General features: G+C 38.0%; 1 protein-coding gene across 1 annotated transcript in view; it reads right to left on the minus strand.

The window, feature by feature from the left end:
- RFX7 (regulatory factor X7) overlaps positions 1-20443 on the minus strand; it is a 78862-nt gene that overhangs the window by 22632 nt on the left and 35787 nt on the right. The window contains exon 2 of the mRNA XM_049773748.1: positions 8077-8110. Within this exon, the coding sequence (XP_049629705.1) occupies positions 8077-8110 (34 nt within the window). The remainder of the gene's footprint in view (positions 1-8076; positions 8111-20443) is intronic.

The following is a 20443-nucleotide window of genomic DNA, read 5'->3' on the forward strand; positions in this document are numbered from 1 at the left end:
TGATTTTTCTTCCCACTTTAAGAGGAAAAGGGGAGGTTTGTCATGATACATGGAGTGAAGAGACTAAAAATTCCATTAGCACAGCAGTAAGGCCTTAGATGCAGAAGGACGGTGGTTCGAATCCCGGCAATCCCATATGGTCCCCCGAGGCTGCCAGGAGCAATTTCTGAAAATAGAGCCAGGAGTAACCCCTGAGCACTGCCAGTGTGACCCAAAAACAAAAACAAAAACAAAATCTATTAACCAATTAATTGTAACGAGCAATATAAAATAATATATTTTGTGCCTGCCAAGGGGGCAGACTTGGGGGTGGGTAGGAAACTGTAGACAATGGTGGAGAAAAGGTTACACTAGTGGTGGAGGAAATAAGTTCAGCCTAAACACAAGTCTAATTAGGGAAAGAAAAGAAGCCTAAAATGATATCATCCTGCCATTCTTATTCTAATTATTATTTATACAAAAAAGCCCCTTTACCCTTAGAATACATACATCCAAAGCATGATTTTTAGCTATTAATCACATGCAAATAATTCACATTTTTTTCATTCCATTTTCTATGGATCATTTTCCAATGAATTCTCACTTTTACTAGTATTGGCAGGACAATTTGTCAGCAGTAGCCTGTATATCTCATCAAAAACAAAACATAACACAGACATTTCCTTTCTTTTGACACTTTCTTAGTGTACTTACTCTATTAACTTTTTTTTGTTTACTTTTTTGGGTCACACCCGGCAGTGCTCAGGGGACCATATGGGATGCCGGGATTCGAACCACCATCCTTCTGCATGCAAGGCAAATGCCCTACCTCCATGCTATTTCCCCAGCCCCAACCCTATTAACTCTTTCCCCACCACTTATATTCATTTTTAAATTCTCACTGCCACCTCAATGGTCTTTATCTACTTTTCTTTTAATGAGAAATAATTCATTACTTATTATTTATATGCTCATTAACATTATTTTTTGCTCTGGGACTGCAGGGAGAACATTTTGAAGACTACTGAATGGCTTTCTTTTTTTAAAAAATTGAATCACAATATGACGCAGTTACAAAATTCTGGGTGATTGAAATGCTGAAAATCATAACACTATCCCAACACTCATCCCTTCAAGAGCATACACTTCCTGTATATTCCCAGATACTCTCCTCCACAGTCTATCCCAATGACAGACACACTTCTCCCTGCCCCCACCTTTTCTTTTTAGGCATTGATATTACGAATAGTTATTGCATATATTGTTAATGCATATCACTACCTCCTTTAAGCACTAAGTTCTTGCCTACAATGAGCACTTCCAACTATCATTAGTCATTAGTGCTCCTCCTCTGTCCTAACTGCATTCCCCACAAATCCCTTTCTGTGGCAAGCTTCCTACCAGGGAACAGTCCTTCTAGCCATTGTTTCTATGTCTATGGGTATTGTTATCAGACTATGATTTGCTTATTTTCTTATATCCCACATATGAATGCAATCATTCTGTATCTGTATTTCATCCTCTGACTTATTTCACTCAATATATTCTTCATGAATAAACAATTTTCTTTTTTTTTTTGTTTGAATAAGCAAATTTCAACTGCATAGTATTCCATTGTGTAGATATACCACTGTTTCCTTAACCACTTATCTGTTCTTGCACACTTGGATTGTTTCTGAATTCTGGCTATTGTGAATAGAGCTGCAATGAACACAGGAGTGCATATATCTTTTTATTGGCATTGTGTGTGTGTGTGTGTGTGTGTGTGTGTGTGTGTGTGTGTGTGTGTGTAAGGGGATAATATAGCTTTATTTATTACTTCAATAGCTTTGGTGGCAGAACATAAAAGAAACCAGACCTCTTTTCTGCACAATAATGGGACCCAGTAACTCTGGTGGAAAGGCAAGATGTTCTAATTGAGGAAATATATCCTTTTTTAGTGTTTATATTGTATTCTTTATTTTTTTTTAAATAAAGCCCAAATGAAATCTGGTGAAAGGCATGTAAGACTTCTTCTATTTTTTTTTTTTTTTTTTTGGTTTTTGGGTCACACCTGGCGGTGCTCAGGGGTCACTCCTGGCTGTCTGCTCAGAAATAGCTCCTGGCAGGCACGGGGGACCATATGGGACACCGGGATTAAAACCAACCACCTTTGGTCCTGGATCGGCTGTTTGCAAGGCAAACACCGCTGTGCTATCTCTCCGGGCCCGACTTCTTCTATTTTTTAATCTTTATTTAAGCACCATGATTACCAGCGTGATTGTAGTTGGGTTTCGGTCATAAACAGAACACCCCCCTTCACCAGTGCAGCATGCTCACCACCATTGCCCCCTCCCACCCACCACACCCCTGCCTGTATTTTTTTTTACAGTTGCTTTATTAGAAGTTAGTATGCATACGTATATCACATATTTTTATACATAAAGATATACTGAATGCATACAATTTGTGAGAATAATAGAGCATGGGCATGAGATCATTTGGGATCAAATCTAGTCACTGAGATATATAGGTCATCTACTCTATAAATTGAACCACATTCTTAGCCTCCTCCTCTTGTCTTCTTTCTTCTTCTTTTTCTTCTTTCTCTTCTCCCCTTCTTACTATTCTTTGCCCTCTTCTTCCTCTCCTTCCTCTTCTTTTTCAGAAGGATAAATCCTTTTCATCTTCCTCCTCTTCTATTTTTTACAATATTCTTACTCTTCTTTGCCTTATTCTTATTCTTCTTTGCCTTATTTTTCTTACTCTTCTTCGCCTTATTCTTCTTAAAAATTTTTTTCCTCTTCTTCCTGTTCTCACTCTTCCTCCAACTCCTCTTATTATTCTTGTTCTGGGTTTCTGGGACTTCATTGATTCCTATGTTGTTTCTATTGAGTTTCTCAAAGACTTCTATTTTCATCGGTTCACATTCTTTGAGTAGTTTAGACATTGTCTGATCATTTGGTTTAAGGTTCTCTTCCAATCTCTTCTGCTGTATGGAGTTTTTCTGCATCTCATCCTCTGGCTCACTGACCCCGTCTGCAGCTGCCGTTACTCCAGTGGAGAGGTTTTCCATTGAGGTTTTCAATTCATAAGCCGAGTTTTTCAGACGTTATTTCAGTGTGAAATTTTCTAATTTCAATCGTCAAATCCTCTTGATCCTTATTTGTGCTCCATTCAAGTCTATCGATGCTTTTTTTTTTGAGCTCCCTGAACACCTTCCATAATTCTACTCTAAACATCTTATTTGGGAGGATACCTAACTGTTTGGTACATTTTGGATTATCAGGGCAGCTGTCTTGAGTCTCTAAACATGGGGTTGTACTGCAAAATTTCCCCATTGTTAAGCTTGTAGATTGCTTTTTTTTTTTTTTTTTTTTTTTTACAATGTGCAGAAGTGGGGTTCAGGAATTAAAAGATAAGTGCGGCCAGCGAGAGCTCACTGGAAGCCACCGGAACCGTGACGCTTTCCAAGGCACGCCCCTCTCTCGGGGCGAACCCATTCCAGGGCGCCCTGCCCTTCACAAAGAAGAGAACTCTCCCCAGGGCTCGCGCTCGCGCCGGCTTCTCCGGGATCGGTCGCGTTACCGCACTGGACGCCTCGCGGTGCCCATCTCCGCCGCTCCGGATTCGGGGATCTGAACCCGACTCCTTCTCGATCGGCCGAGGGCAACGGAGGCCATAGCCCGTCCCTTCGGAACAGCACTTGCCCATCTCTCAGGACCGACTGACCCAGGTTCAACTGCTGTTCACATGGAACCCTTCTGCCTTCAAAGTTCTCGTTTGAATATTTGCTACTACCACCAAGATCTGCACCTGCAGAGATTCCACCCGGGCCCGCGCCGGCGCCCGCGGCTTCAAGGCTCAACGCAGCGGCCCTCCTACTCGTCGCAGCTTAGCATCCGCGGGGAGTCGGGGGGCCGGTGGAGACCTGACCGCCGGCAGGTCGCTCCCGTCCCCCTCTCACGCATCACCGACTGCCAGCAACGGTCGGGTATGGGCCCGACGCTCCAGCGCCATCCATGTTCAGAGCTAGTTGATTCGGCAGTGAGTAGTTGCACACTCCTTAGCGGATTCCGACTTCCATGGCCACCGTCCTGCTGTCCTGGTGTCCTGCAACACCTTTTCTAGGGTCTGATGACCGTAGGCATCGGGAGCCTTAACCCGGCGTTCAGTTCAACCCGCAGCGCCAGTTCTGCTTACCAAAAGTGACCCACTAGGTGGCACTCGCATTCCACGCCCGGCTCCAAGCCAGCGAGCTGAGCTTCTCAACCATTTAAAGTTTGAGAATAGGTTGAGATCGTTTGGGCCCCAAGACCTCTAATCATTCGCTTTACCGGATAAAACTGCATGGGTGGTCGTGCAAGAGCGCCAGCTATCCTGCAGGAAACTTCGGAGGGAACCAGCTACTAGATGGTTCGATTAGTCTTTTGCCCCTCTACCCAGGTCAGACGACCGATTTGCACATCAGGACCGCTATGGACCTCCACCAGTTTCCTCTGCTTCGCTCTGCCCAGGCATAGTTCTTTTCTTTTTCTTTTTCTTTCTCTCTCCTCTCTCTTCTCTTCTCTTCTCTTCTCTTCTCTTCTCTTCTCTTCTCTTCTCTTCTCTTCTCTTCTCTTCTCTTCTCTTCTCTTCTCTTCTCTTCCTCCCCCTCCCCCTTCCCCCCCTCTCCTCTCTCCTCTCTCTCTCTCCTTGTTTCTTCAGTTTCCTTGAAGAACCTGAAAAGAATTTGGCAGTAAGTCTTCTTTAAAGGTTTGAAAGAACTCACTAGTCACTCCATCTAGGCCCATGAATTTTTTTGGTGGAGGAAGATTTTTGATTACCATTTCAATTTCCTTCATAGTGTAAGTCTGTTCAGGTATTTCAAATCATATTGATTCAGCCCTAGAAGATTGTAGGAGTCCAATAATCTATTTATTTCTTCTAGGTTCTCTTGTTTTTATGGCTTACAAATTCTCAAAGCAATCTCTGGTGATCCTTTTCCTATGGTGTTTGTTTTGACATCTCTCCATTAAATTCTGATTTGTTTTATTAGGATTCTCTCTTTCTTTGTAAATCATGCTAGTGGTTTATCAATCTTGTTTATTTTTTCAAAGAACCAGTTCTTGATTTTATTGATATTTTTCATTTGCTATTTTATTTAATTTCTGTTATATGTTTCATTATTTCTTTTATCCTGCTTCCTTGGGCACGTTTTCTTGGTCCTCTCCAATTCAAATTACATAATTAGATAAATTATATGGATACTTTCTTGTTTCCTGATAAATGCTTGCAGAGACACTTTTGCTGTATCTCAGAATTTATGGCTCATGTTCTCATTTTCATGGACACAGCAATGCTTATTTGACCATCTAATGTTATATAATCAAAACATAGGTTGTTTAGCATAGAAATAACCTTAGACACTCATGAAAACTTCTGAATACTTGAAATAAAAATGGTTTGAGGTTGGAGCCACAGTGATGACATACCATTAGGACATTTGCCTTGCATATGGCTGACCCAGGACAGACCCATGTGGTCCCCCAAGCCGGGAGCAATTTCTGAGCGTATAGCTAGGAGTAACCCCTGAGGGTCACCAGGTGTGGTCCAAAAATTCCACCCCCAAAAAAGGCTTGGGGTCATATCAGCAGTAATCAGGGCTTATCTGGCTATGTGCTCAGAGATCACTCCTGGTGCAGAGGATCTAACTCAGGTCATGCACTAACAAAGCAAGAGCCTTCTCCATTGTACTATCTCTCTGGTCTTGAAATGCATTTTAGAACTATTTTTGCTTAATATTTTATAGATGCTATATAAATTTCATACCAGTCCTCGGTATCTATTTCCTCAATGAAGAAGAAAACAATTAAACAAGTGTACAATAATAGAACTTTAGCTGTCTTATTTACCACTGTGCTCTAATATGCGCAAAACAGGGACTAGCCCAAAGTAATTATGCACACTCTTGAGTGACAGATAAACTTTAAGTCTTCATGGGTAAGAAAGGTACAAAATGCTCTACTGGATGAAGGCAAAATGACCTTTTGAAGTCAATCAGCCAATTCCTGGTTCTGAAAAGTATTCAAATATAATAATAATAGTTATTATTACTGATATTCTTCTCTTCTTCTTCTTCTTCTTCTTCTTCTTATTATTATTATTATTATTATTATTATTATTATTTTGGTTTCTGGGCCACACTCAGTGGCACTGCACTCAGAATCATGCCTGGTAGGCTTAGGGGACCATATGGGATGCCAGGGATCAAAACCAGGTCAGCTGTATGCAAGGCAAACAAATCCCTACTTTCTGTGCTATCACTTTGATTCAAGTATATTCTTAAAACAGATTAAATTTCTTAAATTTAAAAAGCAGTTGTCTTTTTTATTATTTTAATATACATTGGCAAACAGAAGGCATTTAACAATTATTTTTTTAACTGAATGCAAAAGCATAGATTTCTGCACTCGTAAAGGGAAGGTGGATTATCTATTTTGGAGAGCGAGTCAGAAACAAACAAAAGAGTGAAGCAAAACCAAAAAGATATCTCTGCTAAGTTCTCATTGTCAGTTATTAGGTTAAAAAAATCACAGAATGAATCAAACTACCTCTTCTGCTATGAATTATTTTTACCTAATAATCATAAACTAACAAATATCTATTTCAGAATCATGTACCAATGTAAAAGTCCCCCTCTTGAGTTACCTCCCATAGAAGTTCCAATTTGAGTAAAAAATTTTCCATCATAGAAGAGGAAAAAAACAAGTAACAATGACACATAAAAAAAAAAATCTAACAGCACAGAGCCACTGAATGTTCTAGGCCAGGGAGTACTCTGCTAGCAGAGTTCATGAAAGAATCAGTATTATTCCAATAGGCCCAGTAGCTACAAGCGTCTTCCCTTATATGCTTAAGTGAAATCCTACAACTATAATCTAAATTATTATTATAACTTTAGTTCCAAAAGAATAGCAGTCCACACTCTTTTCTTGAAAGTGATGTACTTGAAAGTGATGAAGAATCATAGGTTCAGGGCCACACAAGAGAAATCTGGCAAGAACAGGAGGAGAGTGCGGGACAAGCCCCCACCCTGCAGAATCCATGCCTGCTGCATCCATCATCCAGAATCACCATTTTGCCAATGGCCCTACCTCAGCACCCCTCAGCATCCCCCATATCTTCCTTTTTCCAGGAGAACTGGCAGCTAAGTGCACACTTCTAAAATTCGCAGTATCAGTAATAATGCTTTGAATTTCTGGACAACTGCATTTGTTTGATGCTATCATCCTATAGGAATACATAGATAACCACAAGAGGAATAGGAATGAACAGCTAACAACAAAGCTTACTAAACCTTCTGCCATTGTATTAATGACTTCATTGGAGATAAAATAATTTTCACATATGTGCTTGCTACTGTACCTTTTTCTTAAAATTATTTTCTTCTCCTTTTCTTTTTTTTCCTTTTCCTTTCTATTCTTTAAAAAATAACTTTGCTCTCACTTATTTCAAAACAAATGTATTATGTTCAACTATGTGATTTATTTTCTTTAAATAAAGTAAAAAAAAAAAGATGGCAGTTCAAACAGGGAAAATATATTTAGTGGAATAAAACCCCCCACAATGCACTTAAAAAATATATTCTTTTTTCATTCAAGAGCTAGGATATAGCTCAAAAGGCTGTAATTCATACTTTGTCTGCTTAAAGCTCCAAGTCCAATCTTGACCATAGCATGAGGCCTGAACAAGCTAGGAGTCGTTGACCCCTGAGCACTGCTGGAGAGGCTTCCCAAAATAATAATAAGAACCACCTCATTTAAACTCTAAGCATTATGTAAGTAAATTAACATTGTAACTTTAAATCTTTTAAAATAATTTTTGTTATTAGAACATAAACATTTGTTTTATTATATATTTAAGTAAATTTTCAGTAAAAGTCAATTACAAAAATATGCAACTGCTTCAGCTTGTGATTTCATTATGAGGTAAAATATTTACCTAAATATTTACCCCATGGATTGTAGTTAAATGTTGTTTAACTCACTAAAATTAGACCATATTTACTTAAGAATTATATAGTTTCAATAGTAGTAAAAGTCTTATAAAAAATTCTGAATTAGTTGTTTTACTCACCAAAATGCAGTCCACTTTAGATTGTACAGTTTTGCTAAAATAAAAAATAAAATTATTTTGGTTAGTAAGATTGAAACATTTATTAAAGATTTAAAATTTACCAGATATTCCCAGTCTTCCCTACTACTAAGAAATAAATAAAACATCAAGATTAGGTACTATACTCTAAAACTACATTTTTCATAAAGCAGAACAAAAATCCATTTCTAATTTATTGCATTAAATCCAATTCATCAGAATTTTTTTCTGAATTTACTGCTATCCTTGGTCAACTTGTTACTGGCTGGCAGACACATAGTATTACTGAATATATTTTATCAAAACATGATAAGTGTTTTGATTTGGGGAGTCATAGCCAGTGATGTTCAAGTTATTCCTGATTCTAAACTCAGGATTGATCCCACCTGGTGCTTGGGGGGTGATGTATAGTGCTGGAATTAGAATTAAGACCAGGTAGCATGTAAAGTAAACACCCTACGTCTTGTATTATCTCTGAACACATAATAGACACTTTCTGAAAATTAAAAAATTTTTAAGTGAATCACCACAAGATACACAGTAACGAAGTTGTTCATATGAGTTTCAATGTCCAACACCCATCCCTTCGCCAGTACTCATCTGCCATCAATGCACCAGTTTCCCTCCCACCTCCTACCTCTAAGGCAAACATTTTTCTTCTCCCTCATCCTCTTCCCCATTCCCTCTATCCCCTATTTTCCCTTCTTACATTTCTCCCTCCCCCCCTTTTTTTTCCTTTTAGGCACTGTAGTTTGTGTTCACAGTTACTGAAGTGTTATCATGAATATCAAATTTACCTCCTTTTAGAACCCAGTTCTTGTCCAGAGTGATCATTTTCAACTATCACTGTCATAGTGGCCTTTTCTGCCCTAAGAGCACACCCTACCCCACCTACTCTTTGTGGTAAACTTTCTATCAATGACCAGTTACAACAGATATTTTAAATAAAAAAATTAAGTTCTTAAAATGTTTGAAAGTACATATATGAAAACAGGTATTACCCAATTTCATAACAGCTTCTCAATTTATTTCTAAGTTTTTATGTTTTGTATTGTCACTTTGTACAATTATTTACTTGGCATGTAAAAGTCATAATTAGATACTATCTTTATCTCTAAAAAAGCATATTTTCTCCCCAACTTCTATCTCTCTCATGTGCGCATACACACACACACACACACACACACACACACACACACACACACACACACACACAAGAATGATAATTGATGTTAACAAATTGGAAGGAAAATGTACTTAGATATAAATAACACAAGCCACTATATAACAGTTAGCTGAATTAATAAATATCACTGAATTATTATATGATACAAATAAAAGAATACAAAAGAATTACACTGACATTTGAATATTTTATAACACATATTAAAGTACAAATGTCATGAAAGAATTGAAAATGTTATCAGCAATCAAATTTTATTTTGGTAAATACAATAACCTCAAAACTTGGCCACTGTACTTAAATTTAAAATTTCATTTTTAAACAATAAAGTATGACTGAATTATGTTCAACTGCCATGTTCAGGATGGCTAATAGGAGCAAGAAAAGCAGATAACTCTTTAGGTAAGAAAGACTGAACCCCCTTCCCACAATCCCACAGATTATTTTTTATTTTGGGGGGCTCAGAGCTATTATTTCTAAACTCACATAATATTCAATAGTATTTTTCAAAATAAAACTGATTTACTGCTTCACAACTCTACCTACACAAAAGCCTCACTAACCCCACTACCAAAATTATGGTGTCATTTCGATAATTTATAGCAGAGTTCAAGGTTTATTTGGTTTGTTTGTTTTTTCCAATTTGCTACTCTAATCTGTCACTTACATTTCCAAGTGAAAGATATCTTTTTTTTACTTCACTAAGCCTAATAATTAGCTTAAGTTCCAACCATATAGTTATAAAATGTATAATTTCATCTTTTTATAAAACCAGGCAGTATTCTACTGAGCATATATGACATTTTTTTAATCTTTTGGGATCATGTTTATCATGGATTAATGGCTAAAGTGTATTATTTTTCTCTCCCTTTAAAAATGCCTCCATTTTCTGGAAGAGTAATTATAGATTAAGAGTTGAAGATAAAAAATAATTTATCAAGCATCCAACAATTTTGGTCTTCTAAACCATCACCATTTATGTTTTAATAACTTTCTTTTATTTTTATTTAAGTTTTTGGGCCACACCTGGTGACACTCAGAGGTTACTTCTGGCTATGCACTCAGAAATTGTTCCTGGCTTGGGGGACCATATGGGACACCAGGGATGGAACTGTGGTCCGTCATAGGTCAGTCACGTGCAAGGCAAATAAATGCCTTACTGTTGCGCCACCACTCCGGCCCCTTAATAACCTTCTAATTGTTCTCCTATTTCTATCTTTATTACACTTCTACTAATCCTGTAAGATGTTCTCGATTTAGCTGGTGAGTTCAAGGTACAAATTAGTCCTTTTTTCCAACGAACTTCTGCGTGACCCAGCCCCTTTTTGTCTTTTTAACACCATTTCTTATTAGCCTCCAAACCATTCCACTTCTACCACACTGGTACCCACACTACTACTTCTCAGGATAGGAGAAAGCTTTTGCAATGGCATTTCCTGTCTGTCTCTAAGAACTTCTCTCATCTCTCTCCTCCATTTTTTTCCCTCAAGCTTTGTCCTATATGACCCTTCACAGTTCTTTCCTGACTTTTGCACATAAAATACTCACCTACACTATATTCTTCCTGTTTTTAATCACTGAACTCATTAGAAGTCATTATATATTTTAAAAAGTTGTACATTGGTTTTCTTACTTGCCTTGATTCTAAACTCCATGACAACAGGCCTCATTTTGTTCACTGCTCTATCATCATCTGAGAGAGTTAAGGTGTTCAATAAAAACCAACTGAATGAATACACAGACACAAAACCTGTTTATCTTTAATAGGAATAGCTTCCTGGCAAGACTGGAAACACTTCATATAGGAAATAAATGAGACTGAAATAGTGATTTAAAAAATACCTCTTTCATAATTGCTTCATGGGTTACCTAAAGAGGATGCTTATTTTCCTATTACTAATAACTCTGTATGGTTTCTGAAATTTATTATTTTTGGGGGTATTTTGGGGCCACACTGGCAGTACTCAGGAGTTACTCCTGGCTCTATGCTCAGAAATTGCAGGCTTGGTGGGGGACTATATGGGATATCAGGGATTGAACTCAGGTACCTCCTGAGTCAGCTGCGTGCAAGGTAAATGTCCTACCACTGTGCCATCACTCTTGCCTGTGGTTTCTGAAATTTAAATACCTCATTTTCTGTACATTTTCATACCCTCCCCTAAACTTTGCAGAAATCATTAGTGTGATGATTAATGATAAGCTTCCAATTGTTATTTTAAGACTTGATCAGATACACAAATATACTTGTAAGCAGCTTATCCTTTAGTTGGGCAAAGCTTTTCCATGCCATTAAGCTGTATACATCCTACTATTGCCTCTTTTTACTCAACACTATTTTAAGGTATTTGCGATAACTTGGATAAAACTGATTCATTTCAACAGATAAAAAGTACTCCCTTGACTATCAAATTTGTCCATCTGTTATTCTACTGAAAGCTCATTATATACTTTTTATTTAGGCCACATTCAGAAGTACTCCTAGCTCTGTGCTCAGAAATTACTCCTGGCAGGCTCAGGGAACCCTATGGGATGCTGGGAATAGAACCATGGTCAGTTGTGTGCAAGGCAAATGCTCAAACCCACTGTGCTATCACCCCAGCCCCTAACTTTCTATATCTAGTGTTTCTACACATAATGCTTCAACAAATGTCATTATGTCTTCTAGTAAACACATGTAAGAATTTATCAGTTGCAACCCTAAAAATTGATTTTCTGGAAGTATACGGATATCTTTTTCTGCTCTTGTTTTGGGTTTGGAGGTAGGAGAGGGAGGTTACTCTAAGTTCTGCGCTCAGGGGTTGTTTCAAGCAGTGCAGGAAGTCACATGATATCATGTCTCAAACCTAGGTCTACTAGCTCACTGAGCTCTCTCTTTCTCTTTCTAGTCCTTATTCTATTGTTTTTTTAATAGTTAATCTTGCTTCAAATCTGGAGTCTTGTACCCTAATTTCCCCTTTGTTTGCTATCTATTCCCTTCCATGGATTTGAATTTCAAAAGCATTACCTAAGAAAGCACATCTTAAAATATGCCTACACTACTTAACATGGGCCTCACCCTGGAATAACTGGACCAGAAACCAGAAGTCCTGTCCACCCACAAAGAGCTTCCTGTCAGCTTATTTTTGTGAATTTTCTCAGATCAGTTATATAATTAAGGGAAATGCCCAACAAAAAAAGAAGATTTCCCATTAAAAGGAGGTGTGACATCTCTACTTGGAGCAAGTAAGACCAAACAAAAGAAAATAGAAATTACACTCACAAAGATAAAAAGAAAAATTCTGATACTTTGGCTATGTCCTACTGGTTTCCAGATCTGGTTTCCAGATCTGCATTTTAATTTTTGCAATAAGCCAAGAATCTGTACTGATTCAGTTTAGTTTTCTTTTGGACAGTCAGTGATTTATTGGTCAATGATTGAGAACTGTTGCTTTTATTAGCCAGTCCTATAAAATCATTATTTGACTCATTAAACCAAGCACAATCTGAAACTAAGGAAAATCTAGAAGAAATGGAAAGGCAACTTAAGACTCATACAACCTTCCTAAATTGAATAAGGAGAAAATAAAAAACCTGAAACAGCAATAAAAAATACACCCCAAACAAAAGGTCTGGGGTAAGTTGGCTTTATTCATGAATCCTACAAACATTTCAAAGATGAACTAATGCTTATCCTATTCAAATTCATCATCCAAAGGGGAAAAGAAAACTAGGATACAAGAGCAAAATATTAGCTGGGTTTTGGAAAAAGTCTGGGGGCAGATCTGGCCACTAATGGTCACCAACGTGCTCTGATGTTTCTTCCTGGAAAACCCTGAACCTGTGCTCAGTGCCTTGCATGTGACCAGCCAGAATCTGATCTCTGGCATCCCATGGTCTCTGAGTCTACCAGGAGTAATTTCTGTGCCCAAAGCCAGGAGCCTGGGTGCTGCAAGGTGTGAATACCCTGCCCCCAAAAGTCAAACACTTCCATTTTACAGATTTAATTATGATATAGTAAATAAATGAACACCCAAAGTTTATAATATGTTGTAAGTAATAGTATGTCTAAAGGAACATTTAATGTTTAAAAGAATATCCAGAATTTGCTAAAAAACATTTTAAGAACGTTTTTACAGGGCCCGGAGAGATAGCACAGCAGCGTTTGCCTTGCAAGCAGCGATCCAGGACCAAAGGTGGTTGGTTCGAATCCTGGCGTCCCATATGGTCTCCCGTGCCTGCCAGGAGCTATTTCTGAGTAGACAGCCAGGAGAAACCCCTGAGCATTGACGGGTGTGGCCCCAAAACCAAAAAAAAAAAAAAAAAAGAATGTTTTTACTACCCCAGTCTTAACAAACTATTTGTATACCCCAGATAATATTCTAAAAATCTCCCATTTAGTCTTACTAATACTAGGTTGTCCACCAATATAGTCAATTTAGAATAGATGAAACCTGTTATATGTTCAATATATTTCTATATTACTTGGAATCTGTAAGTAAATTTGAGTTTATTAGCCCACAATTCCTACAGACTTGATACAAAATCCTTGTGATGTAGAGAGATCTGTGAAGAACAGATACTACACTTCACTTATGAGAAATCTGGAGTGGTGAAGTAATATATATCAAATGTATAAAGTTCTTTCATTCTGAGCTAGGAAGATAGCTCCAAAAGATGGAGCACATGCACAAAGCATGCTTGGGAACTATGTGCACACTCATATATGTTGGCAGGTGTACTTATTTATAAGTGCCAAAATGTACAATCATTTTTATGTCCTTTAATGGATGAATGAACAAAAGGTGCATTATACATACAATATTTAGCTAAAAAATACAAGCCAGATGAACTATAAAAATTTTATGCTCTTTTTACTTTTTCACTTTTTTTTTTTTTTTTGGTTTATGGGTTACAGCCGGCAGCTCTCAGGGGTTACTACTGGCTCTACGCTCAGAAATCACTCCTGGCAGGCTCAGGGGACCATATGGGATGCCATGATTTGAACTACCGTCCTTCCGCATGCAAGGCAAACACCTTACCTCCAGGCTATCTCTCCGGCCCCTTCACTTCTTTTTTTAAAATCTTTCTTTAGTGTGTGAGGCTGGCCTATGCATTTTAGGATGTATGAAATAACTGGATACTTTCCACTAAATGCCAACAAATATTCAGACAACCAGAAACATTCCACATTTTACCATACATCCCTAGCCATAGCAATAGACTGTAGAGAACAAAGTCATTCATTATATTATGTGTTGAGTAACATTTAAGAAGTTCACTTCCTAGTACATGAAACAAAATACCTTATAAATGCATCACTCAAAATGTTCAGACTTCTTTAGGGATGAAAAATGAATTTACTGGTTCTCACAAAATTATGAATGCAATTTATTTGTAAAATTCATTTTTCTCTGAACTATTATTAATACTAATTTCATCCAGAAAAAAATAATTGGGGTCCAAGAATAGCTCAATTGCTGAAAGTACCTCCTTGCAAGCACGAGACCATGAGTTCCACATCTGTTGGAGCCTGCATGCACTGAGACTGAGCAGTCTCCAGAGCTCTGCTGTTTGGGATCCCTGGTGTCCAGCAGTATGTGACCTCCATCTGTTGCCCAGCTTATACATGCAAGCCACTGCTCCTTGATGGGCAATGTGCCCACCCAGAGCAAATGGCAACACCATGGCAACCCAGGCAAGCATCCTGACTCTAGAGCACGACTCCTGGCAAAGCACATATACAGGCACTGCCACTAAGAATACATCTCTCAGCAAGTACCACAAATAAATGTGTCTGACCCCAGAGGGTGGACAGTAGAGTGGTATTCCCAAATAGTGCACAGGAGGCGCAGGGTCAACTTCTACGCTTTCTTTCCAGTACCAAATTGGTTTTGGTTTTGTTTGGGGACCATACCCAGTTATGCTCAGGGCTTACTCCTGGCTCTGTACTCAGGGATCACTACTGGTAGACTCAGGACAGTCTCAGGGATCAGAGCCAGGTCAGGTGAATACAAGGCAAGCATCTTGCTGGAAAAATAGTCCATTGGGTAAAGTGCCAGAAATCAAACCAGTTCTTGGCCATGTAAAATACATTTTCTACTATTGAGCCATATTCCCCACCCTAATACATGAATTTTAAATGGGGCCAGAATGCAGATTAATGGTAAAGCATCTGCCTTGCATCCCTGGGTTTGATCTCTACAGCCACCAAAACAAAAAGGAAAGGGGGCTAGGGTGCTTGCCTTGCATACACTTGATCCATGTAATTCCATGAATGGAAAGCCAGGAGTAAGCCCAGAGCACCACCAGGTATGGCCCCCAAACAAACAACAGCTAAAAGAAAATCATGGAACACATAAATCTGCAGTGGGAGGGACATAATTTAACCCATTATTTTTGTTTGAGGGACTCACTCCTGATGGTATTTGAGGGACCATCAGGGTATCACTGTGAACTACTAAATGGGGTCCCAAAAAACTCCACAGAAAAGTAAGGATGAAAATAATATACTAATGTATAAATCTTAGGGGCTGGAGAGTAATAGAACAGGTAGAGTGCTTGCCTTGTTTGGACTCGGCCAACCCAGGTTCAATGCTCAGCATCCCATATGGCCCCTCAAGCACTGCCCGGAGTAATTTATGTTTTCTAAATGTCTTTAGTATTTGGGAGTTGAAATTTTCTGAGATAAAAATTTTCCCCACGTGGCTGATTGAAAGGATAACACAATGGCCCATCTTCCCCTTGCAGATGAGGTTCACAGGTTGATGTGTTCTCTTGGTCGAGTACTTTCCCTGGTATGTACAAGGCAATTATAAAATGTGTCAACAACAAAAGAAACACCATCGAGGGAAGAGTAAGAAAGAGGTATTGTAGGGATGAGAGTGTGAGAAAACATATTCCCATGATGGTCCTGGGTACAAAACAAACATCAGAACCATACCAAAAATGGCTATTAAAAGATTCAGGAGTTAAGAGTGTAAGAACAATGCTTTCCAGAATTCTAGAATGCTGCAGACAAATACATCAGTCATGTATTATCAGGCACTGATGGTGATCTTGTTGCTATTGAATTGGTTCAAAAATTCAGAAACTTTTCATGTTTTAGAAATATTGTTTTGTTATTACATCATTATATTAATGTTCATTAAAAGCTATTGAAAAGGAGCCCACCCCACAAACAAACAAACACCCAGAGGTGATATAGCAATTCTAATTCAAACCTTTTTTTACAGGAAAGGTTGTTATATGCACCACCAGAAATCTAGTTAGATCAGAAAAGCTCTTTAAGGATATATAGCATTTATTCTATTTAGAATAGTTATTTAACTTGTACAGTCTTAACAGAATCAATAGATGAATGAAAATAATATCCTCAATAAGGATGTCTCAAAAACTGCTACAGATGGCCGGAGTGGTGGTGCAAGCCGGAGGGCGTTTGCCTTACATGCGATAACCTAGGATGGACCTTTGTTTGATTCATCCCATAATGTCCCCCAAGCCAGGAGCGATTTCTAAGCGCATAGCCAGGAGTAACCCCTGAGTGTCAGCAGGTGTGGCCCAAAAACCCCCCAAAAACAAAAACAACCCCCCCAAAAACAAAATGCTACAGATTCTACAATCTTTATAGCTAATGTATACTGAAGTCAATGTTTACTAAACAGTCATGAGTGCTAATGAAAGAATATATAATTTTCAAAAGTAGACAATTTTTCCTTATTTCCCTTTATGCCTTTTTTATACACACATACACACACAAGGAGCACTGTTCATTATATAATTGCTAATTGCTCTAAGCATTAATTTTTACAATTAAAATTGCTCAGAAAGGACTGTTAAAAATGTATGCTTTAGGAAGGAGGGTAATGAACAAATATTGTTGTCCTCTTCTAATTATGTACTTTTAATTTTTTTTCAATGCAAACAGATTTTTAGGTTGATGGTACTAGTTCAAACAAATAGGAAAGTATTTACACATATCCTTTTTAAAGATGAAAAACTTCAAATAGATGTACCTATTAGGAAACACTATGGAATATGCAGCAGAGGGGAAAAAGCAATTTTGGAAATTTAGATGAATTATTTTTCTTCCAAAGTTGGTTTTCTATGGAAAGTGAAAATTATTACATAAGATTATTTATAAAAAGCCAAATGCAATAACACACTAGATTCTTGACATATGGTAAGTAAAGTAAAATTTAGTCTTAGTTTATAGAAAAGTAGAGGTACACAAGGTTTAAAAGACTTATGCAAGGTCACTCATTGATATTTATTTGACACCCAATAAGAATGCTACCATTTATCTGAAAATCATACATACCTCTACTTTATACAGGGATTTTAATTAAGAGGAAGAACTGGCCTTTTAATTCAGAATAACTACTGTCCCTAGTATCATCATTTGGAACTTCCTATGCTGTATGAATGTTAAGTTTCTACCAAGGGAACTGGCTAAAGGCTTTGCCTAATTCCCAGTCATTTAGTTTTGCTTGGGTCAGCAGCCTCTACTACTAAAGCACAGAGGAAGACTAAGGTTCCAAAGACAGATAAATTTACATGGGCACCGATGCTTAAAAAAAAAAAAAAGAAAAGAAAAAGAAATGAGGGACTGAAGGCGTCTGCCTTGCAATTGTTTTTTTTTTTTTTTTTTTTTTTTGGTTTTTGGGTCACACCCAGCAGTGCTCAGGGGTTTTTCCTGGATCCGTGCTCAGAAATTGCTCCTGGCAGGCTCGGGGGACCATATGGGGTGCCGGGATTCGAACCGATGACCTTCTTCATGAAAGGTAAGCACCTTACCTCCATGCTATCTCTCCGGCCCCTGCCTTGCAATTGTTAGCCTAGGATGGACCTCGGTTGGATCCCTCGGTGTCCCCTATGGTTCCCCCCCCCCCAAGCCAGGAGTGATTTCTGAGTGCATAGCTAGCAGTAACCCCTGAGCATTAATAGTGTGGGCCAAAAACAAAACAAAATAAAGAAATGAAACATGACGCACTGTACACATAGAGAGACCACCTGTGACTCATTTCTTTCTGGGATATGAGTGTTTGAGATTTTGAAAGGTTTTACTTTCTTTTTAAACTTGTCAAGTTTGTATTTATTTTGGGGACATAGCTGGTGGCACTCATGGATTACTCCTGGCTCTGCATTAAGGAATCACTCCTGGTGGAGCTCAGGGGACTATAATAAATATGCCAGAGATCAAACCCACAGTGACTTCCTGCCCCAGCTGCAAGCAGGTGTGTGAGAGCAATGAAACCCAAAAGATAGTGCGCCCACTAGCAAGCACCATAATGAAAAGGCATGTGGGTGACACAGCCAGGAAATGCAGGCTTGGGTGAACACCTGTGTACCCCAGGAACTCTCACTGGTTCTATAACAGAATGTGCAGAGGGACCACAACTGAAGAGGGTCATCCTGTCACATGCAACTATATGTGACTGCCAGGTGTGTGTATACAACCCCTCCCCAATAATCACAACAATGAAGGTAGGAAGATAAATAAAAGTTAAAAAAAAAAAAAGAAATTGAGATTGATACATTTTCATTTTATTCTTATGGGAGATATATCTATGGTACTCAAATGCTACTGAGGAGGTTAGGGGGTACCAGTAGTTAAAGACAGGGTCTCAAATGATAGTTTGGTGCTATACCTACACCTCTTGAGTTATCACCTTGGCCTCCAAACTGATATTATTAAAACTGATTTAAGTTATAATGTAGGTAATACAGATCACAATCTGATATAGTGCACAAAGCTATAGTACACCAATACCAAGGTGTCCCTGAACCTCTACCACTGTTCCTATATCACCTCTGTGGAAACTCTTTACCACCCCTATTCATAGTTTAAGTTTTGAAATCCAAGGTCAAGGATTTGTCATTTATTAATACAAATTCTTTGGTTTTGTATACTCCACAGATGATGATATTGTTATTTGTTCTTCTGACTGACTGATTTTACCCAACACCCTCCAGTTGCATCCACTGCAGCAAATTACTTAATCTCATCTTTCCTTGCATTGCATAGTATTCCATTGTTTATATATATACATTCTTATCTATTTATCTATCATTGGACATGTAAGTTGTTTTTTTGTGCCCAGGTTATTGTAATAAAAAAGTGTGCCTACTCCTGGCTTTGCTTGGGGGACTAGGTGGGGTGCCAGGGATTCAACCCAGGTTAGCCCAGTGCAAAGCCAACACCATACCCAATGGAAAAAAAAGAGTACCTGGGCAGGTTTTTCTGTTTCTTAACACGAGTCTAAGATAAACTCCAAATGTAATTTACCAGGACCTTTATTTTAATTTGATCAAGTACAAAAGACAGAGATCTATCTCAAGGTACAGAGATATAGATAACATGATTCATTTAATTAAATTCTACCCTCCAAATCATATTTTGGTCTTATGATCATACAAATTAAGAAGCTTCATGAAATAAAAATCTGTGTTTAAAGCTGCTGCTGCTACTGAAACTGGGCATGTTTACAAACTTTGTGAATTCCACAGTAGGAAGTTTAAAAAAGTAACGAAGCAACCAGAATAATTAATGTACATAGAAACATCTAAAACCACTACATTGTCTAACTAAAGGGAATAAAATACCTTGAAGCGTGGCAATTACGACAAACAAAAAGTTTTATTTCCAAAGAAGGGATATTATTCTGTGGCTCATGGAGGATGTCATATTCTTTTGAAGTCTGAATTATCACCAATCTGGATTAAATGCTTTTCTAATAGTGCCAAAGGAAAGAAAATACCTAACAATGGATTCAAGAGTTTTTGTGCTTTACTTTTATAAAAGGTCTATCATGTTTTCTGCCAAATTTCTATTTACTTGCCTTTCTCTTTTCGTAATCTGGGCTTCTTTACATATTTTAAACAATAATCTTTGTGACAAAATCTTCCACTTTCACTATCATATTGACACATAAAAATTAAAAAAAAATAAATATAAATGCACAAGAAAAATTGACAACAGATTCAATGAAGTTAGTATTATCTGCTTACTGGTAGAGCAATAGATATATAAACGAATGAGACAGAACAGAAGCACCTAGATAGATATATACCCATTAGTAATGCTCAACTGATTTTTGACTAAGATGCAAACTATTTCAAAGGGAGAAAAATCATCCTTTTTAACAAATGGTGCAAGAGGAAGCAGACACCTATAAATTAGTAAATGTG

Source organism: Suncus etruscus, chromosome 5 (genome assembly GCF_024139225.1).
Source record: "Suncus etruscus isolate mSunEtr1 chromosome 5, mSunEtr1.pri.cur, whole genome shotgun sequence".
Taxonomy (NCBI): domain Eukaryota; kingdom Metazoa; phylum Chordata; class Mammalia; order Eulipotyphla; family Soricidae; genus Suncus; species Suncus etruscus.